The sequence below is a fragment of the Coloeus monedula genome, assembly GCF_965178545.1.
Source record: "Coloeus monedula genome assembly, chromosome: 16".
In the NCBI taxonomy this organism is placed as follows: domain Eukaryota; kingdom Metazoa; phylum Chordata; class Aves; order Passeriformes; family Corvidae; genus Coloeus; species Coloeus monedula.
The window spans coordinates 14,501,524-14,521,880 of record NC_138796.1 but is presented as its reverse complement, the minus strand read 5'-3'; the positions used below and the strand labels follow the sequence as shown (position 1 = coordinate 14,521,880).

Here is a 20,357-nt window from a genome sequence, read left to right as displayed (position 1 = left end):
GCAAGCACTGAAATATCAGGGAAGGAAGGGGAGGAATGGTTTCAGTGTTACAGATTCCCGCATAAAATAGAGGCTAAAGCACGTCTTCAAAATGATTGAGCGAGGACACTGCTCATTACATAAGGTTGTTGGGGGAAAAAATAGGCTGATTTACATTTTTATAGGAAATAAAAGGAGGTTTGTGGGTGACATAGCACCTTCCGCTGAGAATGTCAGCGTGAGATAAGTGGGCTTCAAAGGGAAGAGTAACCATTTTCCCGCGGGGACGGAGTCCATCCCGGAGAGCTGAGTCTGGGAGAAAAGCGCTTTCTGAAGGAAATTTTTTGTTGCCGTAACAAATACATTTATTTAGCGCAATTCACATTGACTGCAAGGCTGCTACTTCTCATTTCTGCTGGTTCCTCTGAATTTTGGTGAAGCTTTGGGTAGCAGGAAAACCGAACTGCCTCTGTTTTGTGGATGTGGTGTTTTCAGGGCAGGAATTCTAGAGCAGGAGGAGAGGTCGATGTGCTTTTTAGGAGTGGGGGGAGTTTTTCAGGGCTGGAGTTTAGTGATACTTTAATTTCATTCACAGTGAGTCGCCCGGTGGGGTTTTACCCTGGTTTCAGTTTGGTGGCCCTCTGAGATTTGCTGTGCCGTGCTTCAGATCTGCGCCTGTCTGGCAGAACAATTCCGGTTGCTCAAAAGCACCGATTAGCATAAATGAAGGAGTGGGTGAAATGTTCATTATATTGCCTACTGTCATGTTTGTGTACCAGATTTTGTTACCATCTGTCATTTCTGTTTTCTTGTTGTTGCCAAAAGTTGTCATTCTGAATGGAGGGTGGAGACATATCTTCAAAACCCAACACGAGATAATTTTAGGTACTTCAGGGCTCATGTGTTCCATGCTGGGTGTCAATGGCCCTCACGTACATCAGCCCCATGCGTCTTTGGTAAAATCTGGGCAATGGTTTAGTTAAAGGAGTTTTTACAACCATTGTGGTGATGCAAATGCATGAGATTCTCATCTCTTGTCATTAAAAAAGAATATCTGGTCCTTGCAGTTGCAAAGAAAAGCTTGAAAATAAAATATGTTTTCCTTAATCTTAAAAAAAATACAGAATCCAGAGAAGGGTTTATATAGGGACATCACAGTGTTAAAACCCAAGCATTGCCCAGAGATCTGACCAAGGGAAGCAACAGCTCTGCTGTAATGGACTGCAGCATCCCCAGATTATTTCCAGAGATGTAAATATCCCAGGGACTGAAGCTGGACAAATTCAACCTTGAAATGAGCCGCAGCTCTCTTGCAGCAACTGTGGCTGCGTACTGCGACAGCGTGCGAGGGGAGCGGTGCCTGCACCGGGGCTTGCAGCCTTTCAAGCAAAATTAGCTCATTTTCAACCACACGGTTTTAATTCAGCGACTGGGAGGAAGGGCTCAGCCTGCAAGGAGGGAGATGTGAGGTGAAGCCACAAGGATTTCTTGCCTTGTCCAAGTGCTTTGAGATCATCCGGTCTGAAAGCTCAGTGTCCTGTGCCAGCTGGGGAGCGAGAGGGCTCAGGGTGGCTGGATCATCCTCCTTCCATCAGGCTGGAGCACCAGGCTGCTGCTGTGAGCTGTTAAACCCTCCCTGGCAGTTCCAGGGCCACACTGGCACCTCATCACTTCCCATGTCAGCCCACAGCAGCTCTGCTCTCCCCCAGGCTGCTGGGTTTTAATCTGGCCTGAGTGACAGGGCTCAATGTTCAATTGAAATGCAGTGACATGTGACATCCAAAAATACAGAAAAGATGATCTAATGACTTCAACTAGACTTAAACTCCAGGAAAATATAACGCCAGACAGTTTGGGGATGCTTTTTTTGTTAGTTTGGGCTTAGCCAATGGTGCAAAGTCATAACCAAAGCCATCATGTCCCAGTGTTGTGGTGGGAACTTGCACTGGTGTGGGAGTGCAGAGGGTCACTGCTTCCTCCAGGAGAGCTGGGGAAGGAGAAGATGGAGAGCCTTTGCTCTGGAAGCAGCAGAGATCACTCTAAACATCTCTGATCGAAGGCTGGGGGGAGACCAGGACCATGTAGTGACTGCAGTGGTTACTAGGTACTTTGAAGATGTCTCAGGTATCTGTATTATGTGTTATGATCTGTATTATGCACCTTCCAGTGCCTAAAGGGGCTCCAAGAGAGCTGGAGAGGGACTTTAGACAAGGGCCTGGAGTGACAGGACAAGAGGGAATGGCTTCCCACTGCCAGAGGGCCAAGTTAGATGGGATATTGGGAAGAAATTCTTCCTGTGAGAGTGGTGAGACCCTGGAACAGGGTGCCTAGAGAAGCTGTGGCTGCCCCTGGATCCCTGGAAGTGTCCAGGGCCAGGCTGGATGGGTCTTGGAGCAGCCTGGGATAGTGGGAGTTGTCCCTGCCCATGGCAGGGGATGGAACAAGATGGGCTTTAAGGCCCCTTACACCCCAAACCAGTCTGTGATTCTATGAAAATCCTGTATTTTATCAAGTCTTTGGGCTAGGGTAACAGCTCCATCATGTTTTAGCACTTCAATAATGTAAATTGCCTTTCCTAGCTCAAATTCCCCCATATTTGCTCTCTCCCAGAGGGTATTTCTACAAAGCTCATGAGCGAATTCCACCCGAGCATTTCAGGATGCTGCGAACATCACTGACAGCCGTTGTGAAAAAGTTGGGTCTGGGTTTGTTTCACAAGTGTGAAATAAATTTCAGAGCTCTCATATTCAAACCAGCCTGGTAAATTGCCCTAAATGAGCACCAAGTGTCATCTTGTGTGGATGACAGAGGAACCTGGAATGCATCTGAGAAGCCTTTGGGCAAGCAGGAAGATGTGGGCTTGGGCCACGGGGGGTGAAGCTGACCAAATGGGCTGATTTAATAGATGTGACCATACACTGGATGTGGAGGAGCTGGGGGATTGAGATGAGGTGCAGTACTTTGTCAGGCCCCGCTCCAGAATGACAGTGATGGGACCTCCAGGCTGGGTGATTCAGAGATGATCTGCTCCACTTCCCTGGTAAGCACAAGGCTGGGATAAACTGATATGGGGTGGAAGAAAAGCAGGAAAAAAGGGAATTTCTCATCTTAACACCTAATGTGCTGTTGGCTTAAGACAGGAAGACAAGCGACCTTGGATGATCTAAGACCAAAGCACAGAGCACATCGACAGCCAAGTCGTGAAACTCCGTGCCACAGGAATTATGCATCATGCCCAAGGTGGACAGCTTGAGATGAAAAGTTAACCCTGATATAATTAGAGACAGTGTTGTAACAGCAAAATCATGGAGTCACAGAGATGCCACCAAGACCTCACAGTGTGTCAAGTCTTGCAGGAATGGGACACGAGTGTAACAGAAATCATCTGCCTCCTGCTGCAAAGGACGGAGCAATATCCTGAGAGAGCTGGGGAAGGTTTCTCTGTCCACCCAATGAGGTGTTTGGCCTTGAGGAACTTCACACAAGAGTATCATGTCCAATCAAGAACACAAAACCCAAACAAATTAAAATGCATCTGGACTGATGGCAGGTACATTAAAAGAGCTTCCTGACCTTTACGAGGATTGGTTTATTCCCTGGAGCACCACATTTTATTACTCTTGCTTTCTACATAATTTATCATAGAAAAATATTATTTTGGCTATAAAATTATTTGCCTTCATTTAAGCTCTGCAACAGTATTTAACTTTCTGATCCTTTTTGAAACTAATTTCCCCAGGCAAATTACATCCTGTGCCAAGAGATTCCTTTGGCTTTAAATTTCCCTGCCATTAATGTCACAGAATGGGACACTACAGCTGGGGGGGGGGGGAGTGTGATCGTTTCTTTGATAACCTTGAGAGCAACAGAGTAGAGCACCTCACTGGAGTCATTCTCTCACAAGTTTTCCAGTGGAAATTATCCCAGTTTTTCTGTGCTGATGATCACCACCACTGCAGTCACTTTGCTGCCCTGCTCTGATCCCCCTAATCTGAATTGGTTGCCCAGAGAAGCTGTGGCTGTCCCTTCCCTGGGAGTGTTCAAGGCCAGGCTGGATGAGGCTTGGAGCAACCTGGTTTAGGGGAAGGTGTCCCTGCCCATGGCAGAGGGGTGGAATAAGATGGTCTTCAAAGTCCCTTCCAAATCAGTCTGTCATTCCATGTTTCTATGAGCTAGAAGCTGTAATGACAATAATTAGTTCTACTTTCACCTGAGCCCATTATTTAGGAGCTCATGCAAACTTACAGTGAAAGGTGATTAATGAGGTTTTCCAGCTAAAGCTCTTATGTTGTGTTTGGGAGAAACTCTGGACTAAGTCACCAGGAAAGGTTTGGGTTTGGCTCTATGCTGGGCACCCGGGAAGTGCCAGGTATGATTCAGGGAGCCGAAACAAGGCAATAGGAAGGATGCAAGATGCATCCAGCTGGGATGCATGAGAACCAGGCTGTGCCCAAGGACCTGTTTGAGAGAACCACAGGGCTGGAGAAACAGTGGAGCCTTTGAACTGGTTGCTGCCATAACAATAAAAAATAAGGAATTTGGTTTGATTCAAATGTGAAAAATTTGCCGAGGGGAAGGCGAGTGGGTTGATGTGTTTTAGTCGTTTTGTCCTTTCTTACTCCCCTTATTTTCCCAGTTTTGGAGGTAAAAGCTCTTTTTAAAATTTTGTTCACACAGCATGGAAATTAAGTGTTTTTGTTGTCAATTAATAAATCGGAAGGTTTTGGCTCTTTCCAGATTCTGAGAGCGGAAACTTCAGGGGGTTTTCTGAGTACTCACTGAAGGCTTGAGCACACCAGTTACCTACAGAAGGCGAAGTTTTCCACAGACATGTCTGCTAGAAAAAGGGTGAAAAGAGCCACCATCCTCCAACTTGTGGGGCAATGTGGGGCTGGGCCAGTCCCACTTTCTACTGGTCCCAAACCAGTGAGCATTGAGCTTCAAGTTCCTGTGGAAGTTGCCCTTTTTTTACTCAAAACAAGGAAAGAACTCTTGTGGTGAGGGAAGAGTGAGCCTGTAGGCACAAACAGGCAGTTAATGTATTCCCCTTGTCAACCCAGCTCAATGCCCTCCCTGCCCTGATGAATATTGAAGAATTTCATACAAATTGGAACTGGTTCAGCAGGACAGTTTTCCAAGACCCAGCCCAGAAAGGCTTCCTGGTCGCCGCTGGGGGCCCTTTCCTCCATGGGAGGAGCACACAGTCCGCAGGAAGAAATTCTTCCCTGCGACAGTGGGGAGGCCCTGGCACAGGGTACCCAGAGAAGCTGTGGCTGCCCCTGGATCCCTGGAAGTGTCCAAGGCCAGGTTGGACAGGGCTTGGAGCAGCCTGGGACAGTGGAAGGTGTGCCTGCCCATGGCACAGGGTTGGAACAAATGGGTTTTAAGGTCCCTTCCCACCCAAACCATTTCATGATTCTATGATTGCACATGGCAGTGCTAGAGCAAGGACAGGGCAGCCACCTGAGTCTGTACCATTCTCCAAGAACTTGGGCAGAGTTAACTCTTGGAGCCTAACGGAGAGGGTGAGGGACCTGTCCGCCACCTACATCCAAAACATTTCACAGCTGGCTTTTAACTCAGCAGAAAGAGAGAGACTGACACTGCAGAAGAGCTTGGGGTTGCTCTCTGGAGGACTATGGGAATTCAGCAAAGTCTCTGATGAAAAATAAAGTTTTTTAAGAGTTGTGAGTAGTTGAATCCACAACAAAAAGCTTAAAGGCTGGTGTGGGAGCCAGGATTAACACTGAGAAGGTACAGATAATTTCCCAGGAATTAAGCTCTTTGAGATAACCAAGAAGAGAAGAGGCAGAGGGACAGGCAAGGCTGTACAGAGCAGGACGAATTGCAGAGCCGTGCTGTTGTGGCAGCCTCCACCAACCAGGACAATGGCAGAGCAGGGAAAAATGCCACCAGTGTCCCCATGGCCTCGCTTGACAGCGACTCAGCAGTTTTTGCACACAGGTGACTAACAGGATGGTAGTGAGACTGTGAACTCGGCCAGAGTTTTCTTGGGAACACCAGATTTTGCTGCAGCAAAAAATAAGGACTGTCAGCCAGAACACAAGGAATGTCATCCCAGACACTTACATGGAGTCACTGCATTGCTGTGAGCATTGCTACTGATTAGAAAAAAACGCAAACTATATGCAGAGGCAGAAGAAAATAAAGAACTATGAGGTTTATAGTAATGAATTACTTCCACAAAAGACATACGCAGTGTGTCCAAGTAGGTTAATAAATGCTTGGATGGCAATGAATTGAAAGGAGCAATGCTTAGTGTGGTCAAAAGTCCTGAGCCCTTGATTACAGAATCACAGAATACTTTTGTTCGGAAGGGACCTTAAAGCTCATCTCGTTCTACCCCTCTGACATGGGCAGGGACATCTTTCACTATCCCAGCTTGCTCCAAGCCCCGTCCAACCTGGCCTTGGACACTTTCAGGGATGGGACAGCCACAGCTTCTCTGGGCACCCTGTGCCAGGCCTCACCACCCTCACAGGGAAGAGATTTTCCTAATATCTAAGCTAAACCTACTCTCAATTTGAACCCATTCCCCCTTGTCCTGTAACTACATGCTCTTCTAAATAGTCTTGCCTCATCCTTTCTCTAAGTTCCCTTTAGGTACTGGAAGATCTTGTCTCTGTGATGCCATCAGGCAATGAGCAGAGGACAGAAATGGGATGGGAGGAATCTGGACACACAAGGGATGAGGAATCACCCAATCCCTCAGGTTTGAAGATCCTGACAGGCCACTGCTCTGAGCTGTGTGGAGGGAACAGAATGAATGGAGGGAAGCACCAGCCCTGGTGGGAAGGATGAGGTCTTGCTCCAAGATACGGGTTCAGGCAAGAGGTGGAGCCTGTGGTGAATTTGGCAGAGGGGAGTGTGAGCAGTGCTCACTGCCTGAGCGCACAGCTCAATGCCCAAGCTCAGACTGCTGTGCATCTGGGATTCAGCTCGTGCCAAACTGTGAGTGGCAGCACCTGAAGATCTTGTGAATGCCCTCTCTTACTGATGGTGCAATGAGAAGGCCACATCTTTAACCAAGGGACAAGGCAGGGAGGTGAGAATCACTGAAATCTTCCCATCTCAAGTGGTCAGAGTGTATCCATGGGCATCCTGCCTTTCTGTGTGCTCAGGAAAGGGATCTTTCACCATAATCTGCAGGGGAAAAAATGTTCCATGTCTTTATTTTGGCCCATGTTGGTCGAAACCACCCATAAACCACTAATTGCAACTGCTAAAAGGGAGCTGGCAGGCATGAAACTTGCCCAGATTACCCAGATTACTATTTTATGGATAGAAATATGATTTTCAAACTGACTGTGGGGCAGGTCGCAAGCTGGTGTCAGAGAAATGAGAAACCATAACGTAGCAGAGCCCAAAGACAGACATTTTTTGTAGCAGTTTGACTTTAAAAATAAAGTAAATGGACTGTTGTCTCTCAGACAAAGTCTGAGATTTGTCGAGCAACAACCCAGAGGGAGAGCACAGAGATTTATACAGATATTTCTTAATAGTTTGTTAGGCATGGCAAAGTTACAGGCAACTGCAGCAAAAAGGCTTCACATTTGGGACACAAGAAAGAAGGACCCCTCAGAGTGACAGATTCAATTATGCTGATGACAGAAGACTCTGTTTTTCCTGAACTGCTACTCTTGCTTTGGTGAGATAGCCTTACCCATTACTTGGGGGATTCCTCCACATCAAAGTTAGATGGTCCTGACAGATGATGGGCTGAATTTTGAGCAATTCACAGAAAAGTCCAAGTCTACATCCAGTCCCCACTAGACTCTATTCGACAAATAGATAGGAAATGGCTTTACATTAATGAATACTCACTGAAAAGGAGAGCAGAATCAGATCTGACTGGTGCTTGGCAGCAACAGATGACAGGATGGCACCCACAGAACATGTTTAGCCACCTGCAAATAGTCTTTCTGCATGAAACGAAGCAAGGAGACCCTTTGGGATGTGCGTCAGGCTCTGTAGACCAAGGAGCCAAGGGTTTGCAGAAGTTCACAGACACACAGCTGAACACAAAACAGTGCTGTGATTGCGGTCCCCGGCTTACCACCACTTCCTGAACACCACAAAATTCACACACACAATGAAAATCAGAAGCCAGAAACAACACTTATTCAACATAAAGTTGCTCCACAATCCCATGAGTGCAGGGTGTGTGTAACCAGATGTGCCTGGAGAAAAAATAGGCAGCACCTTCTGCAGTGGCCAGGAGGAGAGGAGGCAACAGGCTCTGGGCTTTTCTTCTATCCTGGACAGCTTTGGCAGCACATGGGGGGGATGGTAAGGCTACCAGGTGCTGGGTAACATTACCAGGAAAAACTGACTCCCATTCCCAATGAGAACTGCTCTGATGGTGCCACAGTGACTACAAGTTACAGGGCAGAGCTCCTCAGAAGTTATTCAAACATTGGTAATTGTTTGGCTGTAAGGTTTTGAGGTCACAAGCTATAGAAATGATACTTCCATGTTTTGGGCAGGGAAGGAAGGTAGGATCTCAGGAACTGTGTCTTTAAACAGCTTAGTTCTGGAGACAGGAAGTCTGGCGATGGGCTGCAGCAGTGCAGATTTTATTATGCAATTTCTCTTGGAACTAGTCCCTGAATAAAGGAGTTATCCATTAAGCACCTGCTTCACCCTCCCTCCTGAGCACCGCACATGAAGGCCTCAGGAATCCTTTCAAGGGCTTAGCCATCAGCTGGGGCAGCAGGGAGCTGTGCACTGGGGTCCAGACTGGGGATATTGGTGTATTTGATATACAGTGTCTTGCAAAGAGTTTCTTTTCATTAAATCCTCCTACTCTGTTTGAGCTCGTTCCATGTTTGGCATTACCAATGGGTGAGGCCATCCAAGTCTTGCAATACTGATACCAAAGGGCTGTGGTACCCAGCTCCTCTTAGGCTTTCAGGGTATTTAATCATAGCCCTCTTTCCAGGGGCAGTGGATAACAGCCAAGGTCTTCCTCTCCCTTCTGCCATTAACCCCGTGCTGTTCTGATCCCATGGCAGGGGCAACTGGGGCCATCCTAAGGGGACATTGCAGCACTGAGAAGCTGCAGGACACAGCAGCAGTAGGATCCTCCTCCTCTGCCCCACTGCCTGGGGTAAAGGATTCCCTCCCTCCAAAGCACCTCCTTCCCCTCCCACTCTGTTTCTGGGACTCACAGCCTCCCTCTGACTTCATCAATGTGGCAAGCCAGGCACTTGCTGTAAAGACAGAGGAGCTCTCCCAGCTAATCATGGCCTCCATATGTCCTCTGCTTTTCTCCCCATTCTCAACAGTGGGTACATGGCATTTTCCTCAGAGGCACCGACACAGCAGCACCTGTCACAGCAGTGGGGCTGTCAGGGCCCCGGGCTCAGTGGCTATGTGGTCAGGGCTGCAGTACTGGTGTAACATGGATGTGTTGCAGCATGAACATCCTCTGGAGATGGGCAGTAGCTGTGGGACTGCTCAGGATCTGTCCCCTATGGTAAATCTCCATCCTGACTTCATCCCGGAGTTGCAGAGTTAGTGCAGCAGCAGGGAAGGGGGCCATGAGGGGAGCAAAGTGCTATGGAGGGCTTCTGGTGTCAGCCACTCCAGCAAATCCGTAAGTGATGTAATTGTAGAGCCACAGACTGGTTTGGGTTTGAGAGACTTTACACACCAGGCCATTCCAGCCCTCTGCCACGGGTAGGGACACCTCCCACTAGCTCAGGTTGCCCAGGTTGTAATGGCCAAGGCAAGCACAAAGCATGATCCAAGATGCAGTTAAAAATACACCAACCAAACTTGTTGAAAAGTCAAAGCAGGAGCCAGAAAAAGACACTGCTGTCCTTGGCTGTCCCTGACAGTCTGACCTGACTCCCACCCCTCACCTCCAACAGCAAAATATTTTCCTTTCACCTAAACTGGGATAAATGCCTTCTATCACAGTAAAATGCTGCTGGACAAGAGCTGTTGCTTTCACATCTAGAGCCACTGTGAGACACTAAACCCTGTCCCACACTGGAACATCCTGAAACAGATGGGAACTCACTGCTTTTGAAGGAAATTAAATCAGGCATAACCAGAGAGCCCTTACTTGTGTAACTAAGACAGTGATAGAAGCAGAGGCCTGTCAGAGACCTCCACGTGATTACAGCCAGACCTCAGCAAGGACAGGCACCATGTAAATAAATACAGAATTTGCAAGTAAATGTAATGAAATTCATGTAAATGTAGAAGTAAATGTAATGAATTCGAGTTTTGCAGTAAACAAAAGGCAGACTTACTCTTTGCAGGAGGAGATCATTGGAGATCTCCTTTAAACCAATAAATTATTGCTGATTAATCCATCTCAGCTTATGGAACTCGTCAACACATCCTTAGAATTGTGTCCAGCCCTTCTCCAGCCTCTCCTCGCTTTATGGCTGCCCTTCGAGGACATTCCAACACGAAGGCGATGAAAACAGCCCCAAGCAACCAGTTTGGATACAAGGAGCTCTCCTGCCACACACGTCACCAGGGCTTATATGACCTGATTCTCAGGTTGGGAACCAGTATGGAAATCCATGGAAGTATATGAGCTCCAGTCTTCTAAACCTGTTTTGGGCTGGGGAAGTCTGTCTAGACAGAGCAGAAAGTGTTTGTAAAGTGAGGCTGGGTTTGATGCTGGTGCCTGAGAGTGGGTCAGCTCCAATGGGAAATTTGCCCTCGTGTGTGGCTCCTCTGAGGGCAGGGGGAAAAATGGGGGCACTGAGGGAGAGCTTGGGATGGGATGTTGTGAGGGGGAAGTTGAGAGTGAACGTCCACAGTGGGACTGAGAGGGGAAGTTGAGGGGTGACTGAAGGGGAACTGAGAAGGGACACTCTGAGGGGGATGGCTGTGAGGGAGGCATTGAGAGGGGACATCCATGGTGAGACTGAGAAGGCAGACTGGAAATGTAACTCTGTGGGGACTGATGGGAGTCTGAGGGAAAACAGAGGGGGAAGGAAGGAGAGACTGGGAGGAGACATCCATGCTGGGATTGAGAGATGGGTGGGGGCTCTGAGGACTATGAGGGGAGAAAAGACTGTGAGGGGGCATTGAGCCATCCGTGGTGGGACCAAAAGGGGAGATTGTGGGGGTGATTCTGAAAGGACTGAGAGGGGAAAGGGGGGACCATGGGGAGACTTGGAGGGAACACTGTGAGGGGGGCACTGAGACATCTGAGGGGAGTTAGAGAGGGGACTCTGTGAGGGGGCAGCTGTGGGGTCCTGAGGGGGCAGCCCTGACAGGAGCAAACCGAGGAGACTGGCAAACGACTGAAACGAGGGCTCTGAGGAACTGAGGGGAGACTCTGAAGGGCCGTTGAGCCACCCGCGGTGGGACGGCGAGGGGAGATTGTGGGGGTGACTATGAGGGGATTGAGGGGAAAGGGGGACTGTGGGGAGACTTGGAGAGGTCGCTGTGAACAGAGCACTGAGACATCTCTTGGGACTGATGGGTGACTGCGAGGGACGCTGTGAGGGGGGAACAGACATTTGAGGGGAGTCGGAGAGAGGACACTGTGAGGGGACAGCTCTGGGGTCCTGAGGGGGAGCCTCGACAGGAGAAAACAGGGAAGACCGAAGCGAGGACTTGGGGACGGGCGGGGAGGATGCACTCTGAGGGGACTGAGGGGAGACTATAAGGGGGCACCGGGAGGAGGCACCTGAGACATCTGAGGGGAGACGGAGAGGGGACGCTGTGAGGGGTGCTCCGGGGGGAGCCCCGACCGAAGCAAACTGGTGAGACAGAGGCAGGAGCGGAGCGCACCGAGGCGGGACACGGCGGCGGAGAGCGAGCGTACGGCGCCCCAGGCGCGGTGTGTGGAGCGGGGTCGCCGCCCGACCCACCCTCACCACCGCTCCCGAGCCCCTCAGCGGAGCAACTGAGGACGGCGCCGGGCGCTTCCGGCGCCGCGCGCGCCTTTCCGGCAGGGCGGGGCCGCACCGCGAGCGCGGTGACGCAGCGCGCAGGCCCCGCCCCCGCCCCGCCCCCGAGGTCTCTGGAAAAGAGAAGAGAAAAAAAAACTTTTTTTTTTAATTGAGGAATCAACAGCCGCCATCTTGTCGCGGAGCCGGAGCGCGGCGCGGGCGGAGCGGGCCGGGCCGGGCCGGGCCGGGGCAGCGGGGCCGCCCCGCCGCCGCACGGGGCAGCCGCGCCGAGCGCCGCCGACGCGCACAGGGGGCTCGAGCCAGCGGGGCGCAGCCGCCCGGAGCCAACCGACCGCCGCCGCCGCCACCGGGAGCCGCCGCCGCCGCCGCGCCGCGCTCATTGTTTTGGGGCGTTTTTGGGGGGTCGGCGCGTTTTTCCGCTTTTTGGTGATTTTTTTTCCTTTTTTTTAATTTTTGCCCCCCCCCCCCCCCCCCCCCGCTCCCTTCTCTTCTCCTCCCCCCCCCCTCCTCCCTCCCCTACCTCAGCCGCGGGCGGGCGGCGGGCGGGGGCCGGGGCGAAGCCGCCGCCGCGGAGGGGAGGGGACGGGGCGAGGCGAGGGGAGCGTGTGGGGGGGCGGAATGCGCCCCGAGTGACGGCCTGAGCCGCCATCCGGGCACCGCGGCGGGGGGAGCGCCCGGGAGGAGCGCGGCCGGCAGGGAGGGGGCGCTGGGCCCTTCGCTCCCCGCCCCGAGCCCTCCTCCCTGCGGCCTGCGGCGGCCCGGCATGGGGGAGCGGGGGCGGCCGGCCGGGCACTGAGCGGCGCTGTTGGGTTCCCGTGCGGCGGAGGAGCGGGGACAGCGAGCTCGGCCCCCCCCGGGCACCCCCCGACAACGATCACCGGCTCCGCCGCTTCGGCCACCATGGCGGAGAACTTACTCGACGGGCCGCCCAACCCCAAGCGAGCCAAGCTCAACTCGCCGGGCTTCTCCGCCAGCGATAGCACAGGTAAGGCCGCGGGGGTGGCTCGGGCGGGGTTCTACGGCGGTTCACCCCCCTCACCCCCCCGCCCCGCCGGAGGGGAGGGCCTGGGGGGACCGCCCGCCCTGCCGCGGTTCCTGGCGGGGGTGGGTTGGGCCTCCTGCAGTCGAAGTTACCGGGCGGGACCCGTACGCCAAGTACCGTCCCGGCTATAAATAGCGGTTGAAAAGAGACGTTTTTAGAGTTGGGTTTCCCTTCTTTTCATCCATCATCTTCGTTTTTAATGCCTCGGTTTGGGTGATGGGGGTGCACAGGTGAGTGGGGTGCGGATAGAGAAGGGCCAGGCGTGGGTACCATCATGCTTATCGTACAATCGTGAAATGGTTCGGGTTGGAAGGGACTTTAAAGCCCGTCTTGTTCCATCCCCTGCCTTGGGGAGCACCTTCCACTCTCTCAGGCTGCTCAAGCTCCGTCCAGCCTGGCCTTGGACACTTTCAGGGATGGGGCAGCCACAGCTTCTCTGGGCAGCCTGTGCCAGGGCCTCACTACCGTCAAAGGAAGGAATCGGGAAATCTCCCCGATACCGAATCTAGATCTACCCTCCTTCAGCTTAAAGCTGAAGATGCCTTCCTGAAAGGGTAGTCGAGGTTTCCATGTACTCCTTAAACCCTCAGATTACCCACAACTAGTATCCCTATACAGGCTCTTTCACTGTGCCCCTGTGTGCAACACGCTACAGAATAAAAACTCCTTAATAGCTTCTTAGTCATAGAATGATTTGGGTTGGAAAGGACCTTGAAGACCATCTAATTCTCCCCTCCAGTTAATACTTCGTGCTTTTTTTTACTTCCCAACCTGTGACCAAGGTTTTAAGGCTTTTGGCTTAAACTGTTCCAAGCATTTTTCCTTTAAACCCCAAACGATTTGCAGATAATAACTGAAGTTGTGGGGTTGCTTGTATGCCGAAATGCCCGGCAGCCTGGCAGTCATTGCGACTGGTCTGTGTCGCGTAGTGTCTCTGGCGTGCCTTTTTCTTCAATTGTGATGGATTTGTAGATAATAAAACACATCAGCGTGTCTCGTTTCCAGCCAGCGTGTGCCCGTTGTAAATACACACGTGTGTGCACAAGAGCATGTGTGCCTGGACCGGCCTCTCCCGGTGTTCTGACTGTTTCAGTCCCCGAAAGTGGTTTCAGAAGAACACAAAGTCTGTTGGACTTGAATTTCTGCTTTCAGAGATTAATGAATCTTGTGGAAGGGATAGTGATAAGTTAATCATGCTATGCCTGCTGTGTTTTCATGGACTGAAAAAAAATATTACTATAATTGAGCTGATAAATTCTGTGGGTTTTTCGTCTTGCTCAATCTGCATTTGGCAACAGTTTGCAGATGCTTCGGTCCTTTAGGGGTTTTTTATGGAAACCTTTTCTTCTCAGCCTGCAAATAAATGAAACAAGGAAGAAAGAAACAGTATCAGAGAATATCTAGGTGAGGTCTTGTGATTGAGCTGTGCTTAATCCCTTTTGTGGAAGCAGTGGAATATATGGAAGGCTGATACACAACTTGCTGCGAAATGCACTTTGTAACACAGGACAAATACAGTTTTTCTTTAACTCTTCAGCTAGACATTTTAGACTCTCCTGGTAGCCAGTGAGAGGTGTTTGAATCAGTGTCTTGGGTTTTGGGGTGGTTTTTTTTTTCTTTTTTGAAGTTCACTTGGGCTGTTCTGGAATGCTTCAGTCTTAATTATGTCCTGTTCAGCAAGTTCTCGTGTGTCTCAGGGAGCTCTGCGTGGTGCTAGATGTGTGAACTCCAGCATCTGCAGAAAGTTCTGCAGGGCTCAGGGGGCCTGTGGGTACTGGGATGGCAAACCCCAAGTTGTATTCTGGACAAGTGTGTCCATGGAGTTCCGTCATCGTCCTGGTGTTCCATAGGCAAAAATACTTCTCTGCCAAGGGTGCGGGTAATGTTTGTGCACTTAAAGAGAGGGTTGTTTTTAGGAAAAGCATTTCTAGGTTTGTTGCCAGCAGTTAATGCTGCTTGGTGAAGGATTGCTGAAGGTTTCTATGTATTGTGGCAGGTGATACAAATAGTTTGAGTAGTGTTTGCTGTCAAATGCCTGTTCCTGGAACTTAAACAGGCTGCTCCCTGGTGCTGGGACTTAAATGAAAAAGTTTCTGTTGGAAAGTGGCCTTTTGGTTGGGGGTGCCTGCGGAGATGGGTCTGAGGCTTTTGCCCTGGATGAGCAGTGAGTAGAACAGAATTCTGTTCTGTTGAACAGAATTGTCGTTGCAGTGGTAGCCCCACACTGGTGGGTGCTGCGGCTGCCGTGAGGGGGGTGTGCTTTCACCGCTGCCGCATTGGGCCCTGCTGAACAGTTCGGCTCAAGCCTGCAAATGCTCGCACCCGAGGCTCTGATGGCAGGCCTGAACATTGGGCAGAAAGCAACTGCTCTCCTCCTTGTTTATATTTCTCTTGATGCTTTGATGCGGTGATGTTAAGCAACTCCTTTTGTCAGGGTAAGTTTTAGCTGCCTTTAATCTTTCTGATAAAAATAGCTCCTCAGCTTACCGGGGCAAAGTTTGTGCCATTGAAATTGGTCTGCTTACCTTCTGAAAGTACAGCCTTTTCTGTTAAACCTAAGCAGCTAAATCCGGTGTCTGATCTTGCAGAAGGGAGCAGAGATGAAAGGATAACAGAAATGGGTGCTGTGACCATCGTTAAATTTCATGATAGTCCCATTTTGCAGTTGCCCCACTGCTCTTTGTATCAATAAGGAAGGTTAAGACTTCTGGCTGTTAACTTCGCTTGCCATTGCTGTGCCATATTGAACGAGCTGACTCCTGTGGTAAAACGTCCGTGGGAAAGATTTTTCCTTGTCTAGCCAGGTAGGAGTAGTGCTTTTGTCTAATTACTGCTTTATTGGATACACAGGCGTTTTCATACCTAAACATTTGTCTCCTCTGTGGCTGTTGTGAGACATTCTCATCCAGCACCACAGAATAAACAAGGGACTTCTACAAAAAGTAGAATTACAGTAACTTTGCTTATGGCAGTGTGTTATTTTAACACTGAGTGTTGTGATTATTTTGTACATTGCTGGCATTGGTCCTTCAGCTGAATATACAGAGACCTGGCGGCGTTCTCGGGCTGGTTGGGAAAAATGCGCTTGAATGGAGCAGCAGCACAGCTGGAGGTTTTCAGGGGCCCCTGGACTGTGGTCCCTTCTGCAGGTAGCTTGGTGAGGATCTGGGTTTCACTGAAGTCATACTTCTGTCTGTATTCATTGTGTTCCCTGCAGCTTCTGCTGCTGTGGTGCTGCGCCAGTTCCAGAAACAACACAGCATAATCTGGGCCAGAGCAGAGGGTGTCCCTGATGGCATCAGGAGTTAACAAATTCCTAAAGTAGGTGAAGTTGGGAAGAAGGTGAGATTGAGCAGCTTCCAAAGTCCATTAGAGCTAGGTTTTCACTTCATACTTCCTTTTGGGGGGGGGGTTGTTGATTTTTAATACTTTTCTCCTCCCTAACTTCCGATTGTATGCGGATTAAACCGCGTGGCTGCTGCCGCAAAAGCTGCAAGCCCAGCTCCCCGAGAACTCCTGTTCTCTTCGCGGCCCATGTGTTGGCATCCAGGGCCCGGATTTTGCACTGGGGAAAGGCTGGCCCTCTTGCACGTGCCTCCCTATGTGCTGAGATAAGTAGATCTCTGGCTGACTCCCAGCCAGCCACAGAACTTCGCAGAAGGGAGTTTGTGTCAATGCGCAGCCTGATTTGATCCTACTCTCCTGCCAAAAACCAGATAGGTGTATTGCAGTGGATTTAGGTTTTAGTTTGAAAAGAGGTGGACAACAGCAAAGTAGCTTGGAGGAAAGGCAGCGAGGTTTTCTAAGCTTGTGTTCACATTCTTAGCAGAGACTTCAGATGGAGTGACGTCTCAGTGATCTAAACCCAGATTTTGTTTGGGCACATGAAAGCATTAGTATGGATGTTTTAAAGGGTTCATTCCTGCGTGGCTGAAAGGCTTCTTGGAAGCCTGCATAATCGGTCTGCTCTTTTTTTGTATGATACGTGCAAAACTTGAGTGTCATGTGTGTGCTGTGACAGTAAGAATCACAGTTACACACGGGCTTCCTTATTCTCTCCCTGGAACAAGGAAAAGGATAATTTCATTAAGTGAACAGACTTGCATTTATAGGCAGAAAATTTGGGGAAGAAATTAATTTTCTGAAAAGCTGTAGGTGAAGGAGTGTGCATAGTTGTAATTATTCCATGGGGATGTCCTTTTTGTTTGTTTTGTGGTACTTGTGCCCTAACTATCTGGGATGGGAAAAATGAGGTGTGATATTTCATAGCTATATTGTTTCTTGTGGAATACTTCATGGTTATATTGTTTAAGACTCATGTAACCATGGGGGTGGTGGATGGGAGAGGATGATGTCAAGCAAGATGTTTACTTTGAGCTAGAAGTTTGATACAAACTGTTGGGGTTTTTTCCACCTGCAGTGACTGACCTGCATAACTTGATGCCAGTGTTTGTGATCTAGGACAGGAGATTTGTAAGATTAGAAATGGGCTCATTTATAGAGTCTAGCGCAGCTAATTCTTACCAGTTCCTGAGGCATTGCTGATAGCAGGGTATTGTGTACTCTCTCAATGTTTGTGGGCTTTTACAGGTTTTTCCGAGGAGTTTGGCACTCATGTCTGTGTGGGATGAAAAGTTGAGCAGATGATCTGCCAGCCTGATCATATGTGGCAGTCCACAGTCCTACCATTTTGCCCATTCCTTTATTTTTTGAAATTCGTACTTTGATAATTGCACATGTACTGGGGACTTTTCCAAACTTATTCCCCCTCCAGTGACTTAAACTTAACTAGGAAAATGCTGTCCTGTGCTGTGGCATAGAGCTTCTGGAGAAGCCCTGCCAGCAGCAGGCAGGAGGAGAGGCTGTGTCTTTGCTGTACTCCAGAGATCTCTTGGTAGCTTGTGAAATGATTCCCAGTTTTTCTGCTGCAGATTATTCACTTTCTATTTTGTCTGGACATTCCTTGGAGTCATCGTCCAGTGCCATTAATTATTTCTGCAGCAACATGCTGTGCTTTTTTATTATACCTGCAGCTTCACATTAAAAACCCCCACATATTCTTAGTGTTTATCTTTATTAGATATTGTACTTACTGTTGCTACCTGCTAAGAGAGAAGAACATAAAAAAAACCCCTTACCCTATTAACAAAACACTGCAGGTTAATGTGAAATCAGGGTGGAGGGGGTAGTTGAAAAACCTGATTTGAAAAAATCTGGGGTTTGTTCTTATACAGTGTAAAAACATGAGGGATAACTTAGAAATCTGACACTTCCACCCTAATTTGGTTTACACTTTCAAGAATTTTTGCTTTGTAAATCTTTCTTTTAACATATGTTATGTTTTCCATCTGTCTTCTCAGATGTCTAAGATACAGAGACAACCTAAATTGTTTATTTGGAAAACTCTTTAATAAAGATGCTTCAACAAATACTATTAAGTGTTTTGCAGAATCATAAGTGTGAATTAAAAGAAAACTGAAATTTCTATTTGCAGTGATAATTACAACTCATAATCTAAGTCTCTTAGCATACTCTTCCTTTCCTGCTTTCTTATTTGCCGCCAATGAGAAATAAGGATCTTGTTTATGACTGGATAAATACAATATCTTTGGTTTGCAGTTTGTGTCTGGATATATTTTTATTTATACATCTATAAGTCTGTAAAATAATCCCCTGCTTCCCTGCTGGTCACCTTTAGTGCTGTGGAAGCTTCCTTGGGAATACAGCAGTGGGAAAAGGAGTTGTTCTTCCCTGAATGACTGTTTCTCCCTGTCTCCCAGTCATTTTCCTGTTGCAGTTGGACACGGCAGAGAGAGGAATGAGAGCTGGAGACTTTCTGCTGCAGTGTGAGAAGTAAAATGGGACATTAGATTGCAGCCCCTGTCCGTGTGTGTGTCACCAGAAGCGCACGAGCTGCTCTCTTGCTCTGCCCAGCTTTGCCACCACGGGTACTTCGATAGCTGGGTTATTAGTGGGTGTTGCTGATGTCATCACTTCTGTGTCATCTCTTGTGTAGTCTCATCTCATGGAGAAAAGAGATGGGGAAATTACCGAGTGGCTTGAGTTGAGTAAGTACTGAGTATGAGTCTGGTTTGGAATAGCTGTGAAGTTTTTTCCTAAGTTCATAAACTCCCTAAAGGAAAGTATTAATGAGAAAGGTTCAAAACAGCCTCATCTCACTGAAATCAGTGTTTCAAAGTAAAAGATTTATGAGGTATTTATGTTTTTTTGTATTGTCAGTTACGGTTGGAAGCTTTTTTAGACATTAATATACAAAAATCATTAGTTTTACATGCACATCTGCTGTTGCTTCCTCATGTATGTTTGGTTTGTTTTGGGTTGTATGTCCTTGCACAGCTGAATTTGAGTTGCCAAGCAGAAGACAGTTCCCTTAAATTTGGTATCAGAAATAGGGAGGAAAAAGTGGCATTAAAAAGAATGGAAATGTACTTTTTGCAGCTTTTATACATCACAGAGGAGACCCCAGACTTGCCTGTTTCATAGTAATGTTGCTTAGGTTTTTTCCTTGTTTAATAGTATTACTTCAAGTACATATTTATATATTTCGTCCTTCACAGAATAGGCATGTTCTGTGGTTTTGTTGGAGAAGGTGTGTTAAGGTGGGAGTTTTCTTAGAAGGACTCATGTAGCTGAAGGGAGCTCCTGAGCCAGAACTGAGCTCGAGTTCTCACCACTGACACTGTCAGTCATTATGGGGAGCATCGGGAACGGAACACTTCAAAATCTGAGCCACCTGTGTTGGCAATATATTCACTAAGAAGTCTCTGGCCAGGGAATGTCACAGTTAAAGTTTGTTTGTCAAGACAATTTGTGTTCTTGTGCGTTATGTGCTGATTTCCTTTCCAGGTGGGCAGTGAGGGTGGCACAGCCATAAGGGAAGTTGTGGGTCTGGCAGCTGTGGGAGCCAACTCAGGGCAGGCACAAGCAGATACTGGCTTGGTACCGACTGTGCATTTCATGCTGACTTAAGCAAGTGCCCACTATTAATTACCAGACTCTCAGATGATTCCTTTTAAAAGGGTCATTCTGAACTTAAATATTCTGTCAGCTGTTAAATTTGGGCAAGAGACACGATGTGTGTGTTTGTGATAGGATGAGAAGACAGTCTTGCTTCTGTTAACGTTAATGTGCTCCAAGAACCTTAAAGTATTTAATCTTCTTCAGGATGATCTTGTGAATGAGAAGCTGATGTTCCCAGTGTGGTGTCTCCCAGTCCATAGGCAGATTGCCTCCTCTTCCTTCTGTCCGGATTTCTCTTCTTATGGCAAATAAATTTAATGAAACCTTCTGGTCTGTAAGAGTGTTAGCCTGGTAGCCATGTACGCTGTGACAGTAGCCATGTGTGTCTTGTGGATGCTGCTGGGTGGGATTTAGAGTTGTTCACAAGAGCAGACATGGCAACTGTG

At 48.7% G+C, this 20,357-nt stretch overlaps 1 protein-coding gene across 6 annotated transcripts in view; it reads left to right on the top strand.

Annotated features, from left to right (window-relative positions):
• Nucleotides 1–12,136: 12,136 nt before the first annotated feature.
• Nucleotides 12,137–20,357, top strand: part of CREBBP (CREB binding lysine acetyltransferase) — a 96,373-nt gene continuing 88,152 nt past the window's right edge. For all 6 annotated transcript variants that reach the window (XM_082292131.1, XM_082292130.1, XM_082292129.1 and 3 more), the window contains exon 1: nt 12,137–12,873. In XM_082292131.1, coding sequence (XP_082148257.1) covers nt 12,789–12,873 — 85 coding nt within the window. In that variant the 5' untranslated portion in view covers nt 12,137–12,788. The remainder of the gene's footprint in view (nt 12,874–20,357) is intronic.